Source organism: Canis aureus, chromosome 21, assembly GCF_053574225.1.
Source record: "Canis aureus isolate CA01 chromosome 21, VMU_Caureus_v.1.0, whole genome shotgun sequence".
Taxonomy (NCBI): Eukaryota; Metazoa; Chordata; class Mammalia; order Carnivora; family Canidae; genus Canis; species Canis aureus.
The window spans coordinates 32,595,781-32,618,440 of NC_135631.1; the positions used below are offsets into that span (position 1 = coordinate 32,595,781).

Below are 22,660 nucleotides of genomic sequence, written 5' to 3' on the forward strand. Positions count from 1 at the left end.
AAAGTGAAGGTTCTCTCCAGAAACTAGAAACTAGAGAAAGCAGGTTCCTTCATGTGAGCATTAATTGTCATTTTAAACTTCTCAACAGCAAAGGCTAAAAGGAAATGTGTTTCTATCAAATGATGAAAAAGAGGATATTGGTTATTTATTGGAGAAAAACTTCTTTTGGCACTAAATACTGGGAGGAATTTATCATGTGTATTATTATTTGAGATGTTGACTAGTATAATGAATAGTGGCTTTGCAGACATTGGAAGAATATAGTTTGTGAGATCATTTGTTTTATCAGCAGCCTACAATAAAAGTTAAAGGCATAATATTACAGTGTGGATCAGTGAGTCAGTTTCTATGAAAAACTTACTCTTGAAACCTGTCTTTACACTTGGGAGAAAAATGCAGAAATAAATGAAATCATTTGGAAGAAAGGAGATTTAATTTCCTCAAAGTGGGTATGGTAAAGGAAAATTGTGTATTCTCAGTAGTTTCCCTTTTCAGAGTAGATATTTCAGTATTTGTTGTGAATTCAAAATTCCAGAAAGGTAAATATTTCTAAATATTTCATATTTGAGAAAGGGAGAGAGCTAGTTATCCAATATCAGCTAATGACTAGCTAATTGCTTCTCTTATAGTTGGTCTTCCCAAAACCCACTGCAATTCAGATTCCGTTCCTACCACCAACTCTCTTCTTGCACAGGATAGGGCTGATTTTCATCCTCTCACTTCAAATAGGACTTCCATTACCCACGTTCCACATCCCTCTCCCACATTTAGCTGACCTTCTTAAAAGTTTCTACCTGAATGTCCTTCCCTGGTTATTTATATGTCTCATTTCCCTATTTGGGGTTCCCCTCTTTTGCCTGTTCCCACCTGCCATTCAAGTTCTGTCCTTTAGCCCTATTTTTTCTCTCTACCTTGATCCTGACTTCCATGTATCCCCATCTTGGTGTCTGGTATTTGAGCTGTACACTAACCTACCAAGCTGCGTATGTGTACACAAAACAATCTTCTTAAAACCAACAAGTTCAGGGACATCTGGGTGGCTTAGCAGTTGAGCATCAGTCTTCGGCTCAGGGTGTGATCCCAGAGTCCCAGGATTGAGTCCCATGTCGGGCTCCCCGCAGGGAGCCTGCTTCTCCCTCTGCCCCGCGTCTCTGCCTCTCTCTGTCTGTGTCTCATGAATAAATAAATAAGATCTTTTTTAAAAAGTTCACAATCGAACCCCTTTGTCTTTCCTCAGGCATATCTGCTCCTCTTGTCTTACTTGTCAGTTAATGGCTCTATCCATCTGTCCCATGGTCATGGCAACCGCTATAAATAATTGTATTATTTATAATATTGTAAGAACAGCATAGGAAACGTGAAATCCCACTTCTCCATTCTTTTCTTTATTGAAACTTCCCCCAGGACTAGCATGCCTCCTTTCTATTTACCTGATTGACTTCTCTCTCCTATCCATAATCCACTACCATGACTGGGTGGCTTGTCGCCCCGGTTTAGACAGTTACAGTAGAAACCTACCTGGCCTTTCTACCCTCCTGCTTGCTGCTGGTAATGATCTCCTCATACTGCAACCAGGCTCATTTATGTAAAAAGCAAATCTGTCTGTGGCTTTCTCCTCTTTAAAGTCCATTTGTAAAAAAAAAAAAAAAAAAAAAAAAAAAGTCCTTTTGTGTCTTGTCATCACCTATATTAGAATCGCTAGCTAGCATGACTGTATAGACCCTTTTTGATTTGCCCCCTGCTGATTTCTCCTCCCCCTCCTCCTTGCAATTCACACCCTGTTACTGGCAAAATTGCTCCCATTTCCTGCACTCACACATGCTCTCTCCTGTTATGTGACTTTGTACTCTGGCCGGAGCCTTGGCAGGACCTCCTCATCTTTCTTCACCTGCTCTCACTCATCATTTAAGACCCAGCTCAGGCACCGTCTCCCACAGAAAGCCTCTGTAAAATCCTAGTTGGGCTAAATACCTATCCTTTGTGCTATAGGAACAATTAGCCTGATTTTCTTTTCACATCACTTTCCTTTACTAGAATGGAACCTCTTCAGGGGCAGAAATCACAATTTTTGTCTTTCCCATAGCAACCAGTTCAGTGCCTGGAAATGATTGATAAAGATCCATTGTAATAAGTTAAATAAAAATTATCATCAATAGTGTGGCTGCCCCTTTATATCAAATGCATATCTCAATTTAATCAAAATGAGAGGAAGGTAAATTGAACATGTGTATTTTGGTCTCTATTAAACCTTTCTGAGGAAGAAATTTGACTTTTCTTCCCAAAATGGTAGGAATAAGAAACACTCTCTAGAAACACCTTGAACCAAAGTTTTCGGCATCATGCCAAACTACATTTAACATCAGAACCATGGACTTGAGCTTCATCCCAAATTTCTACTTTAGAGACAAGAATAGAAGGTATATATATATTATAGATAAGTTTTATTTAATAAATTAATATCTTGACAATGGGGCTATTATAAATATTTTAACAAAGTAATAAATAATAGTTTTTATATTCTAATCCCCAAATGAAATTACAGTTTTAAGTGGAGCAATATGAATCATTAAATTCTTACTTCTAAGTAAAATAATTAAATATTGTTAATATCTTAAGTGATAAATGTCACACTATGGTTTGGAAATACACTTTAGAATATGGTATTTTAGGCAGTGGAAGGAACCAAAGGTGAAGTATATCTAGTCCAGCTAACTCACTTATAGAGAAGGATATTGATACCCTAGTAACACATAACTGGTTAGTACCCATGCTGGAAATAGGACTCATGCTGGGTTTCTCCCATCAGTTGTACTGCCTGCCTCCTCACTTATTATTTAGAAATATAATACATGTATTATATACATGAAATATATCCCAAGTATTTGGATCAAATATGAGCCTGTAGCCACCCCATGCTTCCAACATACACACCCCACTACATGGAAAGGTTAAATATTGGAATCTTTTTATTGTTGTCATTCTTTCTTGGACCACTGAGAAACATGAAAGGCTCATCCCTGAAATTAATAGAACCAATGAATTGTACAGAACATCCACTTCTGCTTTACAATTTTGTTACAAATTTTTTTCCAAGTATATGTAATAAAATGGAGGTCTGAAAGTGACATTTTGTTTCCAGGAAACATGAAATGAAACACTCCGAAGAAAAACAAATTTAAAGTGCAAATATTAGTAAAAAAGAAAATAATTTTCTCAATATTTAAAGTTTAATCAATGTATGTAGGTCACTAGCCCATCACTTGTAGAACAACTTATTATTTAGATGTTGAACATTATTTTTAGAGAATTGAATATACACAGTATCCATTTCTTGTAATGAGACTCAGGTGATAGTATTTACCTTTAGACCCATTCACAATGTACTAATCAGAAACCTGCAGTTTTCTATATCCTAAGAGTCTGATTTCTGAAAATAGCCTTTATCACCTTTTCCAAGAGTGAAATCTGAGAGTAATTCTTCAGAATAAGGAAGTAGGTCAAAGTCAACTGTTCCACTTGTTTTAAGATGCCAGAAATCACACAAGTTTGTATTATTCAAGAAAGAAGAAAAATATTACATATAACTGAACACTATGTCAGCCTAGCTCAATACTTTAAAATGACAAGAGTGATTTTTTTTTGTCTATATTTTAGGGTTTATAATTAAACAGCATTAGGAGATAGTTGGTGTATATTTCTATAAAGCTAGAGTTAACATTGCCACTTCAATTTCATTGCAGAACTTTGTGGTAGGAAATGTGTTTGTTTTTGAATTCTTAGAATCTTAGCACAGTGGAACGGAAGAGCAATAAATGTTTGTTGAATTACATTTAATGTGTACATGTATGTATAAATGTACAAATATATGCATGCATATAAAAATACGTAAGACTATAGGTTTTATAATCTATGGAGAAAAGATGTTCACTTGATTCAAACCCCCTAATCTCACTGTTTTAAAGTCCTTGTTCCTTAGACAGTCTTATTCTCTCATGGCAGCATTATTTCCATGCCGAGCATTTGAAGGGAAACCTGCCTCCCTCACCAACAGCCCCACCAACCTCCAGGGGAAAGGGTGACACATTTTTCCCACACCTACTTATACAGGAAGAAGATTTACCCCTTAAATGTTATAACACCTGATATTTAGCTTACAGGTCAGAGAACTGGGCAAAACGAAAGAGATTTCTGTCAAACCTATACCTAATGAAATTCTATTATTTAAGGATATTTCATCACCCTACCAACAAAATACTTTTCTACATATCCCAAATGAGAACACAGTAATTTCTTCAGTTAGAGTTTTTAAAACATAGTAATTTTTGCTCTTTCTTTTTCTTTTTTTAAATAAGCAAATACCAGTTTTTTTTTCTTAATTCTGAGATTTGTTTTTCACACCAATTTTCATGGGCTCAGGAATACATGTAATTCTTTGAATCTGTTTTTTGACACAATGGGCAGAGTTCTGAAGACCTTCAGATTTCTTTCAATGCCTGTTTTTGCTGTTCATCTGAAAATAACAGTTTTGACAGCCAGCTTTGTCTCTGCTACCAACCCCATCCTGCATCTCCATGACAATAGTCAGGAAGTCATTCACTTACATTTATGGGGGAACCATTGTGTGAAAGGAATTGCACCAGGAACTTAACAGGAAACAGTCCATATGAGCCTCACCATTGAAATGTCCTGTAATTAAAGTGGTATTAGAAACAAATATATTCATGATATGTACACTTTACTGACAGAATGAATACATATAAATATGCCCCAAACACAACACATACATATAAAGATTTAGTTCATAATGTAGCACAAAGGGTGTTGTGATGACTATAGTTAAGATAAATTATTTTGCAAATTTTATAGCGAATTTACTGTAGAGAGGGGACTAATCAAACAACCAGGGAAGGGAATATTTATTGTAATACTATGTTTACTATAGTAAAAGAAGAATATTTATTGTAATACTATGTTTACTATAGTAAAAGAAGAATCTGTAGAAAAAGATCTCTCACCCATTTATTACAGTATCCAGTCACTCGTTTTCACATTTGAGAGAACTGACTATAGAAAGTATCACAAAGCCCATTGAATGAAAATACACACACACACATAAATAGACAAACAATAGCAATCAAGGAAAACTTTTAGAGTAAATAAAAGGTCATCTTAGTTTCTACAGTAAACTAAGTTTTTAAAATTCACCATGTAAAATAGCTGGCTGATTTCTTTTTTCTAATACTTCTAAAGCATAAATGTATTGTGGAGATATGAACATTTTAAGAAATCAGAATGGAAAGAGAGCTATAGTGTCAATCATGTAATTTTTATGAAATTGTTCTGAAATGGTATGAGGCAAAGGAAACATGATCCGGCTGTTGGGGTGGCAAACAGCCCACCACTGTTAGATAGCTCAAGTGCCACATCCTGCATCTTGTTAACTGTAACTCAATCCAGTCTATTTCAGCAGAAGGGTCTTTATTTTCATCCTGGCACTCCAGTCTTAAAGTAGACTAAAGCTTAAGTTTGTTTAAAGCTACAACATGATTATTCCTATAAAATAATTAGTGACATTTGAACCACTTTCTGATAGACTCAATTTAGTGGGAGACTAAGCGGCCTTCCACATTTATTCAATTCACATTTTAAAATGCTGCTAAATGCATTTGAAACACAGCATTTTTGAGGAAGTCCAACAGGATGGATAGACTTAAAATTCAGCATAGGAAAAAAAAATTCAGCATAGGTTTATAAAACATGATTCTTTCTTTAAAATCTTCTTCACTTATCTCAATGCTTATGGCTAATACATTTAGAAAGTTTTGCCATGGACTGATACTTATGCAGAAATAGAAATTGTAGCTCTATTCAGATTGTGGTGATTGTATTTTTATACTTTGTTATATTTTAACTTCTGGCAATTTGGAAAAAATAAATATGAGAATGTACTGATTTTATAAATTAAGATATTCATAATTTATTTCTGAATCTAAATGATATTTGGTGAGTATCCATCTTGAACAAGTAGACTTGTTCAAAGATGTGTGGTATTAGTCATTGCCACGTCTTTGCCAATGTATTTTAACAGTGATAATGAAGGCAGAAGGAAATGTCCTGTTGAAACTATTAGAGTAAAACATTCCATTAGGATGGAAAATTAACTTATTTACCAGCCAATCAAGATTCCCTAGTGTTCTGAAAACAGCATGAAAGAAAACTCTTGAACAGTTAAAATACTAAAGAGTGCTATTGACCTATGAGATGTAATGACTTAAAATATAAATAAGAACAGGAGATATTCCCATAATAGTTATACAGGTGTTTCACCTGATGACCTAAACTTCTCTGCTTCCCAAAGTTAAGCATGACACTTATCTGGGAAAATAATTTGTTCTGAAACATAAATACTAACGTATGAAGCTTGCAACTTAGGTTATTAAAAGTCACTTCCATGTTCAGGATTTAGTGCTAGTAATGGGTCCTCTTCTATGTTAAGACTTGATTTACCATGAAAGATACAATTCTTTCTGTGCTGTGCAAACTGTGAAAGGTGGAGGATCTCAAATAAACATCTGGCCAAGTGAGTCACCAGCAATTGGTGAAGAGGTGAAATGCTGTTCCCCTCAATCTGCAGCTGCCTAGTTGGAGGGCTGATTAGGCAAAGGCGACCTCATGCTTGTTAGTCTAAATTATGGTTTCTTACTACTGCTGTCTCTACTTTTTGTATTTTAATTTAGATATCTTATTCTCCGTGGTCAAACCTGCTACACTTGAAATGTAGATTTGATGCATTTAAAATCTAACATGCAGTACTTACAGGACAACTTTTCAATCCATAAAATTAATAGCAGCCTCACTCCTCTCTTCTTTCTCATCTAACATTTGTAGTGTCTACTGCACAAAATTCTTAAGGGGTCGTCTTTTCTTTCTCCAAGAGGGCATTTTAGAATCACTGTTTTTTTGTTTGTTTGTTTGTTTGTTTTGTTTTGTTTTCTCAACAGTAGGGACATGATGCCATGGCTCATCCTCATTTTCAATTCTGATGCCCAGAGGTTCAGTCAAACTCTGACCGCAGAGGCTGACTCCCTCAGGTGTGGACACAGAAAGTTGGCCTGGGAACCCTGGCTTTCTGGATGTGCTTGTATTGGGCAATGCCAAGTATGATATCTGATTTGGTCTTAACAGGCATTGGGAAGAGGGGGATGATCAACTTCATTTCTAGACAAAGAAACTAAAATTTCATTTGTATTACTACAAATTGTGGTCTGCGCTTTAAACCTATGTATCCTGTCTCATATAATACATGCATTTTCACAATTGTGATGGCTTTCTTTCTGAGAGTTTTATAACCACCATTCTTAATTTTTAAAATGAAAAAAAGAAGTTATTGACTGCCATTTGGAAACACTATATACTCAGAAACCATGTTAGATTGCTCATTTCTATTAGTATTGATATTAGCAATATACTGTAATCATTTGCAGCTAAGGAAATCCAAAGAAAGGTCTTTAATCTGAAAAGAAATATGTAACTGTATAAAAATAATAATAATACTAAAACAGTGACATTTCCCATGCTTTGAGGGAGAAGCCAAAGATATTCTCTTTTATGAGCTATAATATCATTACATTAGCAGCATTTTAAATGAGCAAGTTATAACTCTGTAATGCTACTGTCTACACTCCAATGCATCCTAATATCAGAGCATGGAAAACTAGTGCAATTATATCTGCAAATAAATAATTTCTACCAAATTATTTATTAAGGTTCTGAGATTTCTGGGCCACAATATTTTAAGTATCTAGGATATATTTCCTTGTACACTTTAATTAATTAATTGATTAATTAATTAATCCATTAGTTAATATATAAACTTTAGTCTGTGCTGAATGCTATGCCGAGCACTGAAAATATAATTTTAAAAGTTTCTGTTCTTTTGTGAGATTAGAGTGTATTGAAAGAACTTATAAGGAAGTTAAAAAGCAATCTTAATCCTGAGTCCTTAATGCAAAATCCTGATAGAGGCAGATTAACTTTAGGGGCATACAATAGCCTATAATCATAAGTAATCCAACAAAATAGGTAGACAATCTGTCATCAGCAAGGGTATTCAACAATAACAGAGAAGAGAGTGTATGAGGAATGAAAACAGATATAGGATTTGACGAAAAGAAAATAGCAGTAGAACTAAATTTTAAATAAATAAATCAAGCAAGCAAGCAAGCAAGCACTCTTGGCCAAAATAGGTACAGAAAGCTTTGTAGACAGTTTTTATGCTTTGTGCTAGAAAGTTACCAAAAAATAAAGATAAATTGGCACTGGTTACTGGGAATACATATATCACTGTTCTCGAAAAGCTTGGGATTTGTTTTGTAAATCACGGTGATTGAGATCTATGTGATTCTCAAAATTTTGTCGAATGGATGGGTAAATACAAAAGAAATGATGCAAGAAATATGGTAAGTAAAATGTTTTCACAGGTCCTGGATTTGAAAGTAAAGTATAAGGAGTCCATTTAAAATCGCATCTCTGGAACTATCTTAGGTTTACCGAGTTACACACAGTGGCAAGTGCCTAGGAACTCATGTTGACAGCCCAAGAAATAGATTAGCAGGTTTAGCTTGATTCATTCATATTTAGTTTTCTTATTTCTCTAAACATTTTTATTTTGGCCTAACAGAATTGAAATAGGTTTCACAGCATCATTAAATCTGTAGTAATTATTTAATGTGTCAAATGAGATTGCTAAACACCAAACTATCTGATTCTATCAACACAAAAAAAAATCAAATGGCATTTCTACAAAGTTACACAATGAGAAATAAACTCACTTGTTATTAAAAACTGTGAGTTCAAAAAAAATTAGGGTTACTATTTTTATGCCTCAAAAGGAGTTTTATAATATTCACCCTGTTAGATATTTGGGGGTATTTGAAGTGCTCTAAATTACCAAAGCCATGTATCAACTTTGATAAAAACCAAGCATGGGAATAATCACATTATCATTTAAGTCCTCAAGTCAAACCATTTTCAACTTGGATTTGTAATTTAAGAAGAGTCAAGGCTGGGCTTGGATGCTATTTCTCTTCTCATCGATATAGCAGGCATGAGAAAATGAATTTATGTTGATTGATTTTCAAAGAGATTTATTGTATGGGCATGCCCTGAGGAAAAATGGGGATGATTTGAATTTTCTTCATAAATCTTTTATTAATAATCATAATAAATTGTTAGTTAATAAACAAGACATTTCCTAATCTCTCCCATAAGGTGACAGCTGCTCCTGTAGCCAACACAGTGAAATGAAACCTGGCATATGATTCTAACCCCACCCCCATGCCACAAAAGAGAAAAAGGGGGTGCAGAGACTGGACCAAATGACATTTAACACTTAAGACAATACAGAAAAGAGAAGAAAATAATTGGAGTCTTTTACTCCTAACTCTTGCAATTTGGAGAAATCTGTGCCCTTGAAAACCAGAATGCACTGTAGATCTTGAGTCACCATCCGCCAGACAGTTGGTTTTGCCATTTTAATAAACCCTTTTAAAGAACTTTAATTCTAGGTTTCAGTATTTCTATTCTCTGTCATTATCAGCAGCAAACTCTTTAAAAACATTAAAAAAAAAAAAAAAGGAAAAGCAAAAGGCCTCTGCCTAGAACATAGAGATTTTAGGAAATTTAACATCTGAGGTGAAACAGTCTTTTCAGTGGGTAACAAAAGGAAACTATATGCATCTGCTTTGCCTGAGTCAGATGTAAAGTAATCCTCAAAACACTCCTACATACTTTCTTCATCTTGTTTATATAGTACAGATCTGCTTATTTATTTATTCAGTGGGAAGGTGTGTGATATGCCTTTACAGAAAGCAAATAATTGATAACTTCATATTCTGAAACACTCAACAGCCAACCTGCTCGTTTCATTTGTATTCTACGGACGCCTCATTTTTTCCTCCTCACTGCCTGGCCTGTACTGATCAGTATTAACAATGGGATTTTTGTCTCACTTGAAAACTTTCTTGTTCCATTTGAGTTGAGGTGGAGACACTCTCACTTAGAAAGAAAGAAAGAAAGAAAGAAAGAAAGAAAGAAAGAAAGAAAGAAAGAAAGAAAGACAGGTATTTTGATATTTTCATTGTTTTGTTATTTCAATATGCTAATATCCAGGGCCACTGCATTCACTTATCAGATAATCTGATAAAGAAGCTGTAAGAGATGACAGGCTCCTTAAGTTGATGGAAAAGAAAACCTATGTTTAAAACATTTTAAAATATTGATGGATTTAAGAAATCAAAAGAAAAGAGACTGAAAAAAATTATCATTTATGTTCCTAATTACTGGATTTTGGCTTCTCTGCAACTGTGATACTAACCATAAACGAAATGTCACGTATCTCTTTTTGTCACTCTTTTCCATCCCCCATGCAAACTTGGTAACCCAACAAAACTCACCTACCAGCCCTGGAAATCAGATTCTTAAAGCAAGGGCAGTTACCACCTCACCTTACCATTCAAGAACTTCCTCGATCATTTCTGAAACTCTTAATTGTCTAAACTTTTCTCGAAATCTGCAGCCACAAATACTGTGACTGGCCAGTTTCTGGTCTCCTGAATTGATCTAACATTTATTACTTCAATTCATTTGAAAAACAAGGAGTCATTTGAGTCACCATTTCCCTTAGAGTATCATGAACATTGCTGCCCCAAGAGAAAACACAGAACTGTCTTCTCTGCCCCAAACTGTTAGAAAATCACTCTAGAGGAGGGATGAGCTTATTCTCCCGAAATCTCCATTTATGGGCATAGGGAGGGGGGCAGGAGAGGTGTGTAGAGTACTAGGGAAGAGGTAATGCTTCCCTAGAGTGAATTCCCATTGCCTTTTACCAATTCCTCCTCTCAACTCACACTTTCACATGTTGCTTATACTAAAATCATTCACAAGGGTCAGATTCTGAAAATTTTAACTTAATTTCTTAAATACTGCTTTTAACCTGCCACCCCCGGCTCCCAGCGACTACTGCAGGAGTTCTTAAATCTATCATTTTTGGCTAGAACAAATAATGCATCAACTATTTAGTTTGCCCAATTAATAAGATGTCTTCTGATCTTTAAAAGAATGTTTTCACCCACACAGTTCTTTTTTAGAAAAAGAAAAGGTTTCAAATTCCCTCTACCAGAAAAACCCTCATTAAAAATGAATTTCCAACATGAGATGTCAGAGCAAGGACAAATGTTCGGCTAGGACATTTGCTATAATTCTGTTGATCATAGACCTTTCTCATATAGTAATGAAGCATCCCTGGAAGAAAAAAAAAAGAAATAGAAGATGTTAGATGGAAACTAATATCACGGGGGGTTTTGATTTTGTTTTTGTTTTATGTGACTCAGTTCAATAACACCTTGAGAAGGGTACCAAAAACTTGTCAGTTTTTAGTATTGGTTTCCTTCTTAGGGGAACTGGTTAGCCAAGTCATTCTAAAATTCTTGACTCAGTTATTTATCTTAAGAAGTCATCTACTTCTCTACTTCTGTCAGAGACCTACACTTTGGGAGCAGTACTCCAGCCAACCACAATAAAACAGGGCTAGAGTGGGATTACAGAGAGGCCAGTGTGTTTACCAAAGTGTAAATTTTTAAATACATCTACATTATATTTCTCCTTATATTCTTTTAAGGCACAAATATAGGAAGAGTTTTCACCTACCACTCAGAAAGATCCAGGGTATCCCTAACCTGAGGAAATACGTGGAATACCGTCTCACAAATTAGAACAGTAATTTCTGCTCTTAAATTACAGTGTTGGTTGCCATCCCAATTTGTTTCATAATAAATAAAATATAGAGAACAGACATCTAAAAAATATCACATTGGTTTTATCCAATACATGCAAAGATCAAAAATATATTTTCAATAGAGCAAAGCTTTAGTATGTATCTTTTATGACTACACAGGTGTTTGGGGAAAAAACAAAACTTAACCAACCTGTTGGGAAGTTGAAAGTGTTGTTTCTCTAGAAAATCAAGTACACCACCCAGAAAACTGTCGCTCTCACTCCAAAGTCTTTGTAATCCATCTCAATATGGAATGGGGTGAGGTTAAAAACTGCTGATTTATTTGACAGAAATGTATACAGCAGCATGATCATCATAGTAAGCACCTGCTCAAATTTGACTCTTTAGTACTAGTTGCTCATGTCTGAAAAGTTGAAATTTAAAAAGCTATTAGAGATTCACTTGCAAGTAAAGTTAATAAGAGCACATGATATATAACCTAGACTTTGAGAAAAAAGCAAAATAAGATTTTTCATTAATGCCTTAAATAAAATTTAATGCGAAAAGTTCAGTATAATACTTCTGGCTTTTAAAGAGCAGCAAATGATGCACTAACATTAGTGGCTAAGGTGACAAATACAGCAGGCTTGATGGTGCCAGGGCTGAGGCCACACGTTGTCAGAGCAGGAAGTGATGTTCCTCGGGGGGTTAATCAAAACCCCTGCTTCACATACGCAGCAAGATTTTGAAAAGTTCTGATGAACACCCACCCAGGTCCACCCCACCTCGTATCTACCTCAGCAGAGAAATATGTTTAACCTTCATTGTCCTTTCCATATTTATGGCTATAGAAAAAAGTTGAAAACAACTTGAACCCTGACAAAAGTCAAAGACTTTGGAAGAGGTAGAAATATAGATTCTAAACACTCCCATATTTTCCAGAAGTTTCCTTTCCTTTCCTTTCCTTTCCTTTCCTTTCCTTTCCTTTCCTTTCCTTTCCTTTCCTTTCCTTTCCTTTCCTTTCCTTTTCTTCTTCTTTATTTTTTTTTTTAAATCACAGTTGCACTATCTATGGTGTGGTTACACTTTTCTATTAATTTATAATTTAATCAGTCTAGCACAGTTATGCTTACCCAAAGAATTTACTGTTTCATACTTTTTAAATAAAAAAGGTCCACAGATAAGCAAATGTGAAGGTGAATTAATTAACTTTAAAACATTTGAAAAGACACAGAGATTATAAAAAAAAAATAGAGGGTAAGAAAAATATCAAATATAAATAAATATATGAAAGTGGGGGGTTTTTTAGTTATGTGCACGTATCTAAACATGGGGTGTCTGTGCTACCAAATTCCAGACTTCAACGTTAATTTAAATGACTTGTTTTACAAAATTAAATAACTCTGTCCTGATTTTGTGGTTCAAAATCCAGATTGAATGTCTTTCTTCCCCATGGAGTCAATTCTGATCCTCTTTTATCTGAATTTTACCTACAACCTTTCATTTTTCCTGGAACACATCAAAATGTTTCAGAATTAGACATTACGCAAGTGAAATGGATACATTTCTAAATTTGCTTATCCTGTTTAGTTTTGACAAATATAAACTTGTTCCCCTACCCTAGGTAATGAGAGCTGGAGAAAAAATAAATATTTAAAGACATTTAAAATATATATTAATGAAAATGGTGCAACTCTTTAAAGTACTTAAACTAATTACATGTGATATTTCAAAAGGATAATTCATTAGTCCAATCCTCTAAATAATCCCAAAGTAACACGAATTCTTCTGTAGAATAAATGTCTATAGAGAGTAATCCATGGAAGACAGACAAGCCTCTTGTTTGTAGCCTTAATCCATTGCCTAGAGCGTGAAAAGTGCTCAGGATAACAAGTGTTGGAATCAGTAAAATCAACATTATTTTTGGATTTTATTTTCTTAACAATACCGACTGATCAATAGGCTTGCGGAAACTGACAAATACAATACGGTCCGTTTGATGAATCAATCTAGTGAAGTAGAGAGACTCCCTCCACCCCTTCCCGCCTTCTCCCTTTAAATCCTCTTCATCCTCTTCCTCCTCCTCCACCCACACACGCACACACAGAGAGACAGAGATAGTGACAGAGAGACAGAGACAGTGAGAGACACAGGAAGAGGAAGGAGGGAGAGGAAGCTGCTTCCTCCCTATTGGTCTGTAGACTTCAGTCATGAAAGCTGTAGTGGCACTGCTAGATCTTTCTTCCTAAGAATGCTAAGCCACTTCAGTAAGTGTTTATGTTTGTAATTGGAAGACTCACCCTCTTCTTTCAGTGGAGTAATTTCCATACTCTGGGAGTAGAGTTCGCTCTTCTGTATTTCAATTGTGCTGAGGGGAGGAGGGGAGTTAGAACAGAGATTGTTTGTGGAGGAGTAAAGAAGGGAAAGTTGTGTCCTATTAACTTTTATGTAACACCCCCCTGATAGGGTTATCAGCATATCAGCTTTGGGGAAAATCGAAAGAAAAATAGAGGAGGAAATTGAAACACCTCAGACAAAATGCCTATTTAGGAACAGACTAATGGTGTCTGTATGACTGCCTGAGTCCAAGCATTTGTGTGCACAGAAAATTTAGTAACCCTTCACCAGCTCAGGAAGACCCAGAGATACTCTCTTTATGTTGGTCCTTGACACTCAGCAGGGACTTTTGTGAACTTTGTCATCCTCCTCTGCCCTTTAACCAAAACTAGGGAAGTGGCTTTAATTAATGAGATGTGATGCATTACAAATGTTAGCCAGAGCATTCCAGAAGCTGGAAATCCGTAGATGTTTTTAAATTCTGAGTATCCCTTTGAGTTGTAATTTGTAATTCTCAGCGGACCTATATTTGTCTTGAGCTGATTGTTGAAATGGGCTTTACCAGGAATTTCTTCACTGAAATTGCAGTGGGGCGGGGAAGGGGGTTTGTTGGGAAGAGGGAATGATCTCTCACAAGGCTTTAAGACCTTCAGTGGTTAAAGTTCTAATGGTGAATAAGATATACAGACATTCACACATATGCATACGTGTACGTATCTATAGGTGTATATACGCACACGCACACACACGATGCACAAGTTCAAAGGAATTCTATCATGAGTGTCCGTTGTAAATTATGTAGGTAGCAGAATTCAGATTTTTTTAATCAAAATTGCACCTAAAAATGGCTATAAAACAACGCGTGCCTTGGGAAGTAAATTTATAGCTACATGCCTTTCACAGGCACGCTGGAGGGCTCTGCTCCCGGCTCTAATCTCCAGGAGATGTTTTTTGCATGTGTTGTGTGACAGGAGGGAAGGGGAGTGGGTTGAGCTCGACTGCTCTCCCATTGTCAGCCAGTCTAGTGAGTGTTGGGAAAACCTGTCTGTGGGATCTTGTGTCATCTCTCCCTACATGTGTACAGGAAAAGTCCGCGCTGCTCACGGTGCCTGCCTCTCTCTCTCTCTCTCTCTCTCTCTCTCTTTCCCTTTCATTCTGCTTCCCCGGAGCCGAATGAAGCAGAGAGCAGGATTAGAGTCCGCCACCGGCTATCAGAAGAGCCTAGATAAAAGGAACTGCTTCTTAAGCACCACTGCAGCAGCCCTTGTTAATTTTTTTTTTCTTTCCACACAACAGTTGTGCCTCATTATCCGGTGCCTGGCTCGATTTTTTTTTCTTTTTTTTTTCTTTTCTTTCTTTCTTTCTTTTTTTTTTTTTTTGGAGGGTTTGAAGTTTCTGTGCTTCAGTGACTGTTACAGAAGAAGAGGTGTTAGTGTTGCCGTGAGGTCTTGATTGTCTGCATTTATGAATGAAACTGACCTAAATCACCTGTTACCTCCAGTTCCCAGATTGTTTGAACTTCTCTGGCCGCACAATACAGGAGGGAAGGCTGAAGCAGCAGAGGGACCCACAGCGTCTGCAGCATGGGCTGGCTCGCTAGGATTGCCTGTCTTTTCTGGGGAGTATTACTTACAGCGACAGCAAACTATCAAAATGGGAAGAACAATGTGCCAAGGCTGAAATTATCCTACAAAGGTAAATCTTTATTTTTCTTTTATTTCGGCTAGCTTTGTCATGCCCCCCCGCCCCCCCCACACCCCGCCTTTTCATTCCTTGAACTCCCTCCCAACCCAAGCCATAAAACCTTTAGTTTAACCTGGGAAACCTACGTGATTGTGTGTGTCTTTCTGAGATGATTTAAACACTTTTTTATAAAAGCGTGTCTCCTTTTTGATATATGACAATTTAAATGCAAACAAAGAACATTTAATCACATTTGCAGAGAGGAGCTGAATGCCTGGTAAATGCTGATCTGTATATGTGATCATATGTTCTGTTAATTTTTCTGACTCTACTTCTATGAAAATAGCTTTAAAAAAAACATGATTGCAGAAACAGTCCCTTTGTAGATGTTAATGCTTCACCTAGAGTAATTGTTATAATAAATTGTATTTTCTTAGTTTTAGGCACTAAATGGTTAATCATCATCATGAATATTCAGTTTGTTCAAATCTGACAATCAGATGCTTAACATAAGCAGTAGATCATGGTTTGCCAAGAGAATATAAACTGGAGGGAACAGACTAGTTTTTCCACAGTGTTATGATTGTACAAAAGACTGTATTTGGCTAATTGGTGTAAAGCTAAAGCCTTTGAAATATAATGTTATTTAATTCCATATGTACTTCAGTGAGAATTGAGGAGGTATTACTTTTTGGTTGTACAGCTAGTTGTCTGAACTTCTTTTCAAAGAGTATAAATTTAAGAAAGGCAAAAAGCTTTATCACATGGTTGCTCTACTTTATTTGGTTACAATTTAATGCATATGCTTTGTTCTTAATGAGGACTTTAAAGAAAATATTTGTTCTACATTTGTTTAGATACATTTTATAGATAGAGGTATCAAATAATGGTAACACAGATTGAAAATTATATATACATAAAACTTTTAATGAAAGAGAATGTTTACATAACTGGGATATTAGTAAGATGGAGTTGGAGATTAAAATGTTTTAACTCAAGTACTTTTATTCCCTAAGGTGTTGCTTTCTTATGATTCTCAGATTTCGGGAATTGGGGGTGGGGCAGCGGGAAGCTTCAATTATATTCTGTTTTTAGCCTATAATGTAAAAGAAAATCATTGACTCTATCTGTAGAGATGTCTGTCTACTGCACACTGCTCTTATGCCAGAAACATATTCTTTAATTCTCACATGATGGGGCACATCTCTTTCTGAATGCTCTAGTGTGAATGAGGACCGCAAATAGGAAAGAGAGATGTAATTTTCACACTTTGGGTTAGAAAATTCAACACCTATTAAATGTGCTTATTTGGAATTAATACTTGCTGGATAAAATACATTAGATATATTTATTGTTGGTATAATAGTTTCCTAGTTATTAAAGTGGGAATGGATTTAAAACATAAACAACTGCAATTGTGCTTATCATGCAAGATTTTAAAAAATTACATAGCCCCTATTAAATATTTAACCTAATCGCTATTATATCTCTAGTTATTGCCTTTAAGTTATTTTTATAGTATATGATATTGTGGCATCTGTATTTTCCTCATTTTTTTGCTTTCCATTTTAATTCTTTGATGAGAGGATGGCCATCAAATAATATTAGGGTGATGGTTGATTTTATTCAAGTTTATATGCCTTATGAGTATGTTTCACATGCAACTTTACTTCTCAAAGATGCAGATGGGTATATGCTATAATCTTAGAGTAACAAATTTGAAACATGAAAAACAATTTAAAGATCTACTAGATTTGGAGATACTTGTTTATTAGATGCTAAATAAATTGTAAAATAAGTAAGATTTGAGAAATATGTTTATTTCACAAGAATTTTATTTCCATGGCAATATAGATTGATTTACTCTCCATTATAGAAGAGGTACCAGTCCTTTTTATATACTAAACAGTATTTATTTAGAATAGTCCTTTGATACCTTTGATATGTGTACAGGCTATAAATTTGTCTTGTGTATATTGACAAAATGTATATATTGGACAGTCTTTTTTAAATTTTTTTTAATATTGGACAGTCTTTATAAACTCCTTGTAGCTATGGTATCCAATAGAATTATTCTGAGTTCTTTTTTTTTTTTTTTTTAATCTGAACAGCCCCACACCTACATAACAATTCTATTGAAATACCTAGTGCTTGGCAATTTGGTAAAATAAACTGTGAAATGAACAACAACATGAAGAATAAAAGGAATGGCCCAAGCAATTTTTCTTCTGTCATTTTATTGGTCTGTCATTACCTTTTTCTCTCTACATGTACACTTGTTTTGCCAAAGCAAATGCCTGGTAGCCAATTGTCAGTACTTTGTTTCTAAACTATAATAGAAAATTTTTTTTTTTTAGCTACTCCTTTTTTCTCCTTAATTAGATGTCAAACACGGTTAAAACATCCACTGCTTTGCCCTTAAAAATATTCCAGCGTGATTCATGAAGAGTTAAATCCCTGCCAACCCTAATTTCCCATGGTCACTTGTTTTCAAAGATCCACCATTAACTCTCTCATTGCTCAGGTTGCTAAGACAAAGTTTCGTGCAATCACTGTGCTGACTTTCCACTTGTCATCTTGCCTAGTAGGAAACGAAAGAGATTTGATATGTTAAATTAGAAAGAAAAAAAGAAAAACAAGAAGGCAGCCTTTGTAGTGGATGTACATATATATCTAATAAGGTACCTCTTTACTTTCTAGGAAAAGGCATTGAATAGATGTGTTCAGGACCATCTGGAGAAGTGATAATATTAGAAAAATGGGGGTATGCTGGCTTTTCCTCTGAACCAATCTGATTTAGAATCCTTGTGGGGGAAGCAAATGTGAGAACTCTGTAAATCTCAGCAGTCACATACAAATTATCCTCAAGGAACATTCACTCAGAGATACTTTTGCCTTCCTTAAATATATGTAATGTAGCTAAACTGTAAAATGCTTCTTTTTAAAATTGATGCATAACTGTTTATTTCTCCTTCAAATCTAGTCAAATTTCACTTTTCTCATGAAAAACCAGACTATCATATAATCTTCCTTTTGGAATGTGTGGCACCATGAAGACTGCAGAAAAACCTATGGAAATCACAAGGAAATAAATTAGGTTTGGGGTTTTAAACAAATGACAAATGTTCCATCACTCAGTGTAATGAGCTTTTCCAGGACATTGTGTGCTTCAGTTTTAGGATAAATCAAAGACACATGCAAGTCTGAATGGTGATCATGTGAATCCAAAGGTTAAATCAATGCCTTTAACTTTACTTGCAGAGGGAGGACTCAGTAAATAGCACTTAAATAAATGTTTTAAAGGCTTTCTTTTTATACTTTGTAAAGCTCCCCCCTCAAGAGTCATTTAATTATCACAACAATGAAATTATCAGTCAAATCAAAATTCTCACATGTATCTTTCTGATAACAGAAGATAACATTTAATTAAAAATTATGAAATAAAATTTACAAGTTTTTTTCCCCATTGCTCAGTACGTTATGATCACTCTAGAGTTAAAAAATGCGAGTAATGATTTACTAATTAAACTTGTTGACTTTTTAGAGATTTTTCTTTACTTCTACTAGAGCACACAGATACACGCATACCTACATATATATGTGTGTGTATATATGAATATATGAGTATATTTTAATGACAAAACTTTTTATTAATGTTTTATAGCTGAGAAAACTAATCTTGACAACCTACACATTCTGAACTATACGAATGCTGTACAAACAAAATTGTTACTGGTTTACAATGATTTTCATATTTGAAATTATGTATTTATATATTTATTTTAGAGTGGGCAAGATGTTTTGGGTCCCCTGAAAAGTCCTCATGACTATCTCAAGACTCATATGACTGTATAGGATGGAATATGTCTTATACTAATAATCTCCTCAGAGCTAAAAAGAAAAGTTTCTATGAAAGGTAGAGAATAGCTCTACCACACACACTCAGAACAAAGAAGTTATAAAATCATTGCAATATTTTTTCTCCCATAGTCACTGCATGTTTGACATAAGGTTTCTGACTTACTGATTCTTATTTAATATGGCCTTTTCTTCTCAAATTGTTAACTTTAAAAATCATGTTTTGAATCTGAAATCTTCAATTTAAACACACTAAAAACTAGAAATGTATATTCACCTACTCAACAAATATCTTCTGGCAAAATAATGAGAAATAAAACAAGATGCTCCGTCACACACCTTGTGATCCAATGCTGGTCAGATCAAATGAGGGCTAGTGAAAGTCTCCTGTTTGTGGCTTCTCTGAATAAAGCTGCCATCCTGATTGGGCTTTGAAATAATAATTTATACAGTGCAGACTTTTAGCAAGCAGGAAAATAACTGACACCACAAAACTCTAACCCACCAAATTTTGATAATGGTATTCAGTTATTACTAGCTTAAATAAACCTGAATACTGAAGAGATAATTTTTCCAGTTCTAACTTTTTTATGTTGTTAAATTATTTCCAAGACTCCACTACTGACGTGAATAAATTATTTCCGTGACTCTATTACTAAAACATGAATATTTAGGCAAGTAAATAGATGTATAGAGAGATCTGTGATAACTAATTTCTCTTTGTTTTCTTACTTGCAATTATCACATATAAATCAAACAACATAATTAACAAAAATGTTACAATTTTTGTTTAATTACATTTAAATTCTATATTCAAACATTCATGCAGATGAAAGATCTTTCAAGAATAAATTTAATTAAAATTAATTAATATGATCTTTATGTTCCTAGTAAGGAAATAAATGTAAACTTTTGATTATAGATTATAATCTATTTATGCTTAGTGTGAATGTATCATTGTATTTCAGATATGTACTTTAGCTTATAAAGTTATCATGAACTTAAGTCGGCAATAAGAAATTTTGTGGCTTAACTTCTTAACCCAGTTTTTCTCATTTAAACTTCAGTGATACCCCTACACATCACAGTTCAAAGGCCAAAATATTACACCTTTACATATTTTGGAGAATTTTGTATCTGAAGTCAGGACTATGATGAATAGAACTTATTCTTCAATTGTACTAAAAGCTTCCAGAGAAACCAGTAGCGAAGTAAATTTTTAATCAATCACTAACAGCATTTGTTTTCAAAGTTGTGATATTTTATCATAGAGAGTTACATATGAATTCACGTATCAAACCTGTATGAAAAAAAATCTATATAAATTGATCCATTAGTGCAAAGTTGTAGGTAAAAGCTCCAAAACTCATGACAGCATCTAAGTTTAGTGCATGCAGTGAAAGCTTATTTTAAAAAGACCAGCAGCTGTAAACATAAATTACAACAAGTGTGAGTCTTGGGATAGGTTTTACCCTTCAGGACTTCTAAGGTGCTATTTAAAGGAATCATCATGATTTGCAGTTCTATGCTTCCACTAATAGGTGGCACTAGCAATTTGTGACAGCTCTTTCATTAGTTTGGAATGGGCAGGCTGCTAGGATAAATATACACAGGGCAACGTGTGGAGGCCAAGTGTGGAAAAACTGGCGTAAGTCAGGAGATGTAACATGCAGAAAGCAGAAGCATTAGTTAAAATGCAATTTGCTCAAGATTTCGGTAGGTTCTTTGCATACATTTACTGGTACAGCTGGATCCTAGAAAAGTAAATGGTTGTTGGAAGCAAATACAGAGTATTTTTTAACTCAGATAGGGACCAGTAGTCCCGAACAATCAGAATGGTGGAAAGGCAGTTTCATGTGTCTGTATGTATAATAAGTATTCTATATACATTCATATATATTTCTTAAGTCTGAATCAAAGAATGTTCGTAGCAGAAACGATGCAGCCTGCCGCGGCACTGCTGCCAGCCGTCCCCATGGCAGACTAGCTAACCCGGACCGTAAAATGTTTAGTAAATCACATTCCGTGTATTTTTAAGAGTGACTCCTTCTGATTTGTGGGTTGTTTTAAATTATTATCATAATTAAACATAAGGAAGAATCAATAAATTGTATCTGACATGAAGAAGTCCGAAGGCTCCGTTACTATCTCCTTCTGTTGCCAAGACATAAACATCGGTATAAATAGGGAATTCACACACTATTGCCCAACAGCAGCAAAGCTGGGCTCCGTCCAACGCAGGGCGAGGAGGCCTGCCGCGCGCAGACCCGCCGGCTAGGGGCGGACGGGAAGCAGCAACGCGATTCTGTCGTCTTAGTCTTTTCTCCAAGCTTCGGGTGAGACTTGGAGAGCGCAGCCTCGGGGCATCCTTGCACCTGCCAGGTTTGCCCGGGGCGCTGACCGCGGCACAGGGACGCCCTGGATCCGCCGCAGCCGCGCCCCCGGGGGCCCCGTCCGGGAACCGCGGGAGCCGTGCTGCCCACCGGTCGGGGCCTCTGCAGGGCCTGCGGCTGGAGCCGGTCCCGCGGCGCCGCACTGGCGGCCCCAAGGCCGGTCGGCTCGGGCGCAGCGTCGGCGCTCAGCGGCCGGGCGCGAAGGCCGACTCCGGGCCCCTCTGACGCGCGTGGCTTCTGAAGCGCGAAACGCCTCTTTAGTAAGCAAGAGCGGACAGGACGCGCCTGCGCCGTACGTCGGCTCGGCCCGGGGGCCCCCGGAAGTGTGCGGAGGGTGTGAGGCGGGGCCCCCGGAAGTGTGCGGACGGGGTGAGTTGGTGTGCCCAGACGTGTGTGGATGGGCTGAGGCGGGGCCCCTCGGAAGTGTGCAGAGGGTGTGAGGCGGGCCCCCCGGAAGTGTGCGGACGGTGTGAGGGCCGCGCGGCGCCACAGGCCGGATCCACTGTGAACGCAGCGTGCCCCCGACGAGGCGCCTGGCATCCGGTCACGTGGGTAAGACGCGGGGAGGATCGCGCGGCCCTAAGGCTGGCAGGTCCGCAGCCCGGCGAGGACCTGG

The 22,660-nt window shown here is 36.2% G+C and overlaps 1 protein-coding gene across 6 annotated transcripts in view; it reads left to right on the top strand.

Annotated features, from left to right (window-relative positions):
• The window catches only part of SEMA3A (semaphorin 3A), a 454,575-nt gene that overhangs the window by 240,075 nt on the left and 191,840 nt on the right, over nucleotides 1-22,660 (top strand). For 3 of the 6 annotated variants that reach the window (XM_077863814.1, XM_077863816.1, XM_077863815.1), the window contains exon 3: nucleotides 15,612-15,805. In XM_077863814.1, the coding sequence (XP_077719940.1) occupies nucleotides 15,694-15,805 (112 nt within the window). In that variant the 5' untranslated portion in view covers nucleotides 15,612-15,693. Of the gene's footprint in view, nucleotides 1-15,064; nucleotides 15,135-15,159; nucleotides 15,806-22,068; nucleotides 22,414-22,660 lie in introns of those variants that run through there. The other 3 variants (XM_077863817.1, XM_077863813.1, XM_077863830.1) reach the window with 3 other exon arrangements.